This window comes from Hevea brasiliensis, chromosome 4, assembly GCF_030052815.1.
Source record: "Hevea brasiliensis isolate MT/VB/25A 57/8 chromosome 4, ASM3005281v1, whole genome shotgun sequence".
Classification (NCBI taxonomy): Eukaryota; Viridiplantae; Streptophyta; class Magnoliopsida; order Malpighiales; family Euphorbiaceae; genus Hevea; species Hevea brasiliensis.
Genome location: NC_079496.1, coordinates 112,209,112 through 112,216,839, shown reverse-complemented (window position 1 = coordinate 112,216,839; position 7,728 = coordinate 112,209,112). Strand labels below are relative to the sequence as shown.

Below are 7,728 nucleotides of genomic sequence, written 5' to 3'. Positions count from 1 at the left end.
AAAGTTAATAGAATTAGGCGAGCCAAGAACATTAAATAAAAAAATGAAATTATTTCCTCAAGTAGTAATGATGAAAAGGTCATGGAAATGAAACGTACTAATCCCTCAGATCCATTAATTATGATCAAATATTGATGAAAATTAAAGAAAATTAGTGAGACAAACGTAATTATGTCACCAAATTTTTTTTGACTTTACCTAATTGCATGTAGCCTCTCATACGAGCAAACAAAATCTTAGGATGGAGAAAGTTCAGGCTCATGTCTCCTTCATTTCTAATTTCACATCTATTATGAATCTTCATATTGATGAAGACGACTCCTTGATTCATCAGAATTCTTATAATAACCTAACCTAAAAGAAAATCTTAAAGATCCTTTTGATCATTACCTAATCTTGACCACCATTCACCCTATAATAGGGAAAAGAGCAAAAAAAAAAAAAAAAAAAGAAAAAAAGAAATTGGGTACAAAACCCAACTTGACTAAATCTTGACCACAGTGAGATCTTCAGATTTATATCCAACGGTCCAAATCAATCTGGTTTGGATAGCATTAGACCCACAAGAACGAAGCAAAGTTGTGGGTGTGGGTTGGAAATCATCTTGATGATGATTACAGAAGCACAAGAAACACGTAATAGCCATTTTTTTTTTCTAATTGCTATGACCACGAGACTTCTCCATGAGTAACCCATGAAATGAATCCAACACCTAGTCCTGGCATATCTTTGACAAGTGCGAATGCTCCAAACGTTGCGTTTCATATCCAAACCCCAAAAGATTTCTTCACTGCCAGACTGCGACCCAAGATTTTCATCTCGTTTTCATGCAATACCTTTCTCTACCCTTATCTCTCACTGTCTATAAATATATGCACATTTCCCCTTTCATTTCCAGCCATCACCACTACCATTGAAAAGCACCCTCCTCTTCTTTGCTGGCTCTTTCTTTCTTTCTTTCTTTCTTTCTTTCTCTGTCAAGAAAAAGCCAGAAGAGATTTTTTAACCTTTCTTTCATTAGCTATCACAAAAGCCAGAAGGGAAAAAAGAAAGAAAAAAATGGCCGTGAATTATGCAGTTCAAGCTTATTTCACAGTGATATTATTATATATAACCCGTTTAATGTCCACAGGAAAATCCAAACTCCTACCGCCTAAGCTCTTAACCCTTGATTTCTCTGAGAGAATCCGCACAGACACTTCAGCCATTGAATCAGCCTCTAGAGATTACGGTAATATTGTCCACGAAAGCCCAGTCGCAGTTCTGTATCCATCCTCCGTACAAGACATCGTGAGTCTAATAAAATTCGCCTACAATTGTTCTGTTCCTTTTACAGTATCTGCTAGAGGCCGCAGCCATTCTGTATTTGGACAGGCTATGGCTCCTAAAGGAGTAATAATAGACATGATGCATCTAAGGAATCATAGGGAGAAGACTGGAGTTATAGTCTCAAAGAACCCTTCACTGGGTTTTTACGCAGATGTTGGAGGCGAGCAGCTATGGATTGATGTGTTAAAAGCCACAATGGAGCATGGACTTGCACCGGTATCGTGGACCGATTACTTGTATCTCACAGTTGGAGGGACTCTCTCTAATGCAGGAATTAGTGGACAAAGTTTTCGATATGGACCTCAGATCAGCAACGTCTATGAAATGGATGTTGTCACTGGTATGTAATTTTCACATTTTCTAGCAGTAGAAGTCGAACATAGATGACTAGGCGGTGGCAGTGGTGGTTGTGATGCATTAACTATTACAGTCACTCTCATGCCATTTATTAATGTTAGAAACATGTTCGTTTGGTCCTACAGTGTGTAAGTGTCTCTTCTTTGCAGTGTTGCGAGACCCGAAGTTTCTTCTAATTTCTCGGGCTTAAATTTCAAGACAATGATATCGATATGATCTCAGACTTAGTTATGGTCAACTTCAATTTCACAAATTTTTTTTTTTTTTGCCAAGCCAGGAGTTTTCCAGTGTGGCTTCTTAGAGTTGTCCTTGTTGAAGCTAAATGTTATATACATATGTCTGAGTTACATAAAATTTTCACTATTGATTTTGCATGCATGCGGTTACTTGGGGTTAACTCATGAGATTTATCTTTTTTTTTTAAAAATTTTAACAGGAACGGGAGAGCTTGTCACTTGCTCTGCACATAGGAATTCAGATCTATTTTATGCTGTTCTGGGGGGCCTAGGCCAATTTGGAGTCATAACCAGAGCTAGAATAGCTATAGAGCCAGCACCAAAGAAAGTACGTTAGCATAAGAGATCTCTTAATTTCCATTTTTAAAAAGTTGTGATGTGTGAAACCTATTCCATTTTTACATTTTCTTTAAGCTGTATAATTAAGCTAATGGCTCAATAATTATTTTAGCTGCTTGCTGCTTTAATTACTCATTTACTTGTCATTTTATGCCCTCTGATCATATAGGGTTCTTTTTTTTTTTGGGTTATTAGGTTAAGTGGGTACGGATGCTTTACAGCGATTTCTCTGCTTTCACCAAAGACCAAGAACGTTTAATCTCAATCAATGGAAGGAAACAAAGCAATGCACTTGATTATGTGGAAGGTTCACTTCTTATGAACCAAGGCCCTCCAAATAATTGGAGATCTTCCTTTTTCCCTTCCTCTGATATCCCCAGAATAATGTCCCTTGTAACCCAACATGGCATCATCTACTGTCTAGAAGTGGCCAAGTATTATGATGATACAACCCAACATTCTGTGGCCAAGGTATACTCGCACTCTTAATGGTATAGATCTAATGATCACCAGTAATTTATGTTTACTAATTAATTTGGACATTATTATTATTTATTGCAGGAACTTCAACAAATGTATGAAGGGTTAAGCTTCATTGCCGGATTTAAGTTGGAGAAAGATGTGTCGTATGTGGAGTTTTTAGATAGAGTGAGAAGTGGAGAACTAAAGCTTCAATCTCAAGGACTATGGGATGTTCCTCATCCATGGCTAAATATTTTTCTGCCAAAATCTCGTATTTCTGACTTCAATTCAGGTGTTTTCCAGGACATTGTTCTTAAACGAAACATTACCACAGGACCTGTCCTTATTTACCCCATGAACCGAAACAAGTAAGTGTGCACATCATTGTTTAAGAGGGGAAAAAAAAAATAGTTCTAATTAATGATCTGAAATTATTAATAACTGCAGGTGGGATGATCGAACTTCTGCAGTTATACCAGATGAGGAAGTTTTCTACACAGTGGGATTTTTGCATTCAAGTGGATTTGATGACTGGCAGAGGCATGATGATCAGAACAAAGACTTGTTAAAGTTCTGTGAAAAAGCTGGAATCAAGGTTACTAAGTATTTTCCAAATTACAAAACTAAAGAAGAATGGATCAACCATTTTGGCTCCAAATGGACAACTTTCCAAGAGAATAAATATCTATTTGATCCAAAAATGATGCTATCACCAGGCCAGAGAATTTTCAATTGACCTCTAAGCATTAGCTTTTAGTACAAAGTATTGCAGGCATTTCATGTTTTATTAGTGAGGCAAGAAAATAAAAAAAAGAAAAAAGAAAAAGGTTGCACGACGACAAGACGTTGTTGCTGTTAGAAGTTGACAGGTTGTAAATATTAATATATTACAAGGAAGGAGGAATCAACTGAGGAACTTCTTAAATATTTGGTTCACATAATTTCATCTGGATATCTGTCTTCACTGATTTTGTGCCTATATTTATTTATTTGAAGAGCTTTTCATATATATAAAAGGATTGTTGAACATATATGTACCGTTCAAATTTATTTATGCATTGAATTGTAATATTAAACTTAGTCTAGCGGCTAAAGCATATTACTCACTTGACAGAAACAGTTTTAAGTATTAAAATCATGTAAGTAAAAACTGATAACACCATCCACGGCGAGTATCCACAAGGAGGAGCAATAGTGAAAATGAAAAGAGGGGGTGATGCGGAACAACGAGTTTGATAAAAAGTGGTAATGAATAATGAAAAAACAAGCAAGAACAGGGAGGGGGATGCTTTGCTTTGCGGCCTAGAGATGGGCCATAGAAAATTGGTAAGGAGTACAGAATGTTGGCGACTTTATTTGAAGCTTTGCAGGGAACCAGGAGACATCAAAAGTAGCCGCCCTCCCTATCATTTTTGACCTTTTTATTATCCTACTACCATACACTATAATAATCCATTTTCTACTTTTATATGCCATTGATTTCCTCTATTACTAGCTATGACTTTTTCTCCTATAAAGATCATCACAACGTGTGATACTCTATTAAAATTAATGTTAGTGATGGGATAACAGAAACACCCTTTTCTCTTTTGTGCTTTTATACCAAACATTGTTAATCATGTCAACCTTGTATTAGAGATATTATTTACTTTACTTTCTACTTCTAGCTTTAGAAAATTTCGCAATCCCTTGAAGACCCACAATTTGACCATGAGAGAATTGGTAAGCGAAGATATGGACCTGGCCAGTGGGCTCAGTCACAGGCCTATTCTTCAATTATCTCTAACCATGGGCATGGGCATGGGCAAACCTTTCCCAGTTTGGACATTTTTCATACATTTGGGCGTCACATACATGTTCTTTATTATAAGCCCAAAAGCTTAAGAATACTGTTAATAGGAGCTGTGGATACAGCGCTCTCGCTCCCACCTTCTGATTCGTATGTGTCTTTGCTTCTCTGCCGAACCCAAAATTATCATTCTTCTAAAACTCTCAAAATTTCAACTCATTGTTATTCAAGTTTTATATCTGTTCAGTAATATTAATTGATTTAATAATTATTAATTATTTTATTAACGAAATATTTAAATAAACTGTGGTACGTCCAGAACAAAAGAAAGCCGGGCGTAACTTCTTTGACAAATTCGTAATTAATGTCTGTCGGATTCCCTTCAACCGTTTCCTCTGTCTCCAATTCTTTAATTACGGACTAAAATTCAATTTGACCATTAAATAGAGTTTAACTCAACCGTTTCCTCTGTCCAATTCTTTAATTACGGGCTAAAATTCAATTTGACCATTAAATAGAGTTTAATTAAGTATAAAAATAAAACTTAAAAAATTAAGTTAATTATATTTTAAAATTGACAAATTAATTTATCTTAATTTATGGCTGTCAGCGAGTTATAAATGCTTGTTCAGAGAATAAATAAAAATTTGACTTTTTACAAATTGGTCCCTGAAGTATATAAAAAGTTGTAATTTGATCCTTTTCTCTGTACTCTTTATCTTTCCACCTTTTCTCCCTTACCCTCCATATTTATGCTTTATCCCCCCAAAAACCACAACAGTGATATATTGATAGAAAAAAAAATTCAATTAAAAATTAAAATATAAATAAATTCACTTTTTGCTCCCTCTATCTCACCTTAAAATTGAAAATTAAAATCAAATATTCAACCATCCCAACATCAAAAATATATTTTTTTACAATATTATCTTTGGAAAAATATATATATTTTAAAAAATTTATTGAAAAGTTATAAAAGAATTTTTTATTACTTTTATAAAAAATTAATAATTAGAATATAATTTAATATTTAAAGTTAGCATCATTTGCCTCTTTCTCTCTCCTCCTTATTGTGTGTTGGGATTATAAATCCCACGTCAAGAAAGTATAAACATAAAAGGGTAAATATAAGTGATTAAATTGTAACGTTAATTGGCTAATCATTTTGATTTGTAAAGTAATTTAATTATTCATATAAGTCCAAATTAAAATGAATTAAATTATAATTTGATCAATACTTTCACCAAACTTAACAATGTGCACAACTAAAAATTAGGGCAAATTGGTCAAATTTGTCAACTTGATGGTTATAATTGATCCAATTTTTACATTACATTTTGTCCTTTAATTGCAACTCAAAGAAACTGATATATATTATTATATAGTTGATAAAGCATAAAATTTGGAGAAGAAAGCTAATTACAATAAGATGATGATGTTCTGCATGTTGATGAAGCAGAAAGATTAGACAAGTAAGTCAACTATAATGGCAAATATAGCGAGCAAGATGCATTTGTAATTTTCAATCTAATTTCCACACTTCGTATACGGGAGATAATCTTGGAAAGCGTTTTTATGGCTGAATAAACTATGGCGTAAGAATTACTGTAAAATTGATTTGAGTGTAACTTCGTATATGGGAGATAATCCTACAAAGCGTTTGTATGGCTGCATGACTTGTGGAGTAAGAATTACTGTCAAATTGATCTGGGCGTAAGAGATTTTGGGATTTTTGTTTAGGGGAAAATTGAACCATATGGAATGTGCTGGTTCTTTGCCTATTGAATGAAAATGATAGAAAGTTTGAGGAAATTTTTGTCTAGAACCAGTTCATTATAAATTCAAGATATAAACATGTAGGGCTCCTGTGTTTAATAAGTAAGTCTCACCATATATCTTATATCTTTAATCCATGATAGATCGAATTTAGGTAAAAAAAATGTGTAAGTTTGCTTATTCCCTTATTCATGTAAACTTGTGTATGTTTTATAGTATAATTTGGTCAAGCATACATGTGAAAACAATACAAATTAGAGCTCAAAACTCGGGTAATTATCATACTTAATCATTTAATTTTATGAGTGTTTTTATAAAAGTTACAAAACTTTAATTTCTTTTATAAAATTTATTAAATTTCAATTTAATTTCATAAATACCATTATGACTGAAAATTAAAAATTTTTAGGTTAACTTGCTGACCTGTTAACTATTTTACAAATAAAATTACCTAACTAGTAGTTGCTAGTGGTGAAAAAAAATGAAGAAAGGAAAGGGGTTTGACAACAAAGAGAGTAGCTGGATGTGTTTTATGCATTATATTTTTTATTTTTTTAGTAAATTAATAAAATAAAATAATTTTATTTATAAAATAATTAATATGTCAATATATTAACTTAGAACCCTTTAGTTTCTCATTACAATAAATTTTATAAAAAAAAATTAAAATTTAATAATTTTTATAAAAATACTCATAAAATTACCCGCAAAACTCGAATGTTCAAAATTTAGTGCCTCAATTAAAACAAAATATAATATCATTGCTATAATTGAATTGTGAATCATTGCATATAAATGCTTCAAACATGAGCATAAACGAGTTGTTGGATATACATGTGTTCCTATATCACCTCTATGCAATCTATGCAAAATGTGCATTCCTATATCATTGTTTCTAATATCCCATAACCAAGTATGTCCATCAAAGTGGGTGCTTTTGGCCATGTGTTATTACCATTTATAGGGGTAATTTGTACTCTTTGTCCTTAAATTTTGATGGGTGTTTCATATTTGTCTCTAAAATTTAATTTGTTATGAGAAAATTCTTTAATTTTAATTTTGTTTCAAAAATCATGCCTTTTACTTGTAAAAACAAGTTTTATAAGAAAATAAAAATAAATTTAAAAAGATTCAAATTGTTAGCGAATCATATTAAAAGACACATAATTAAATTTAAATGTCATGTGTGTCACAAAGTCTCCTAAACCTAAATGCAAGACATCTTATATTCACATTTTTTATTAAAAATAAATATGTAAATACACAAACTCAAAAAAAAAAAAAAAAACTCCTTAATAAAATAATGAATAATTTTACTAAAACATCTTATATTGATCATTAACCTTTCTAAAGTCTAAATACTACATTCGTCAATCCCTCATCCATCAAACACGTGTAGCTATCGAAAGAAATGTCTGGAATAAACAAGATAATTCCTTA

The 7,728-nt window shown here is 32.4% G+C and overlaps 1 protein-coding gene across 1 annotated transcript; it reads left to right on the top strand.

The window, feature by feature from the left end:
* Positions 1 to 684: 684 nt before the first annotated feature.
* Positions 685 to 3,648, top strand: LOC110643050 (cytokinin dehydrogenase 3). Its single transcript, XM_021795306.2, has 5 exons — positions 685 to 1,669; positions 2,123 to 2,250; positions 2,457 to 2,732; positions 2,823 to 3,091; positions 3,171 to 3,648. The coding sequence occupies exons 1-5, from the start codon at positions 700 to 702 to the stop codon at positions 3,457 to 3,459; spliced, it is 1,932 nt and encodes a 643-aa protein (XP_021650998.2). The 5' UTR covers positions 685 to 699; the 3' UTR covers positions 3,460 to 3,648.
* Positions 3,649 to 7,728: the final 4,080 nt, after the last annotated feature.

Bases quoted from the DNA above. Each gene is read 5' to 3' on its own strand.
- LOC110643050 (XM_021795306.2), top strand. From the start codon at position 700: ATGAATCCAACACCTAGTCCTGGCATATCTTTGACAAGTGCGAATGCT. The intron at 2,251-2,456 runs GTACGTTAGCAT...TTGGGTTATTAG, and splicing joins TAGAGCCAGCACCAAAGAAA to GTTAAGTGGGTACGGATGCT. The intron at 3,092-3,170 runs GTAAGTGTGCAC...TAATAACTGCAG, and splicing joins TACCCCATGAACCGAAACAA to GTGGGATGATCGAACTTCTG.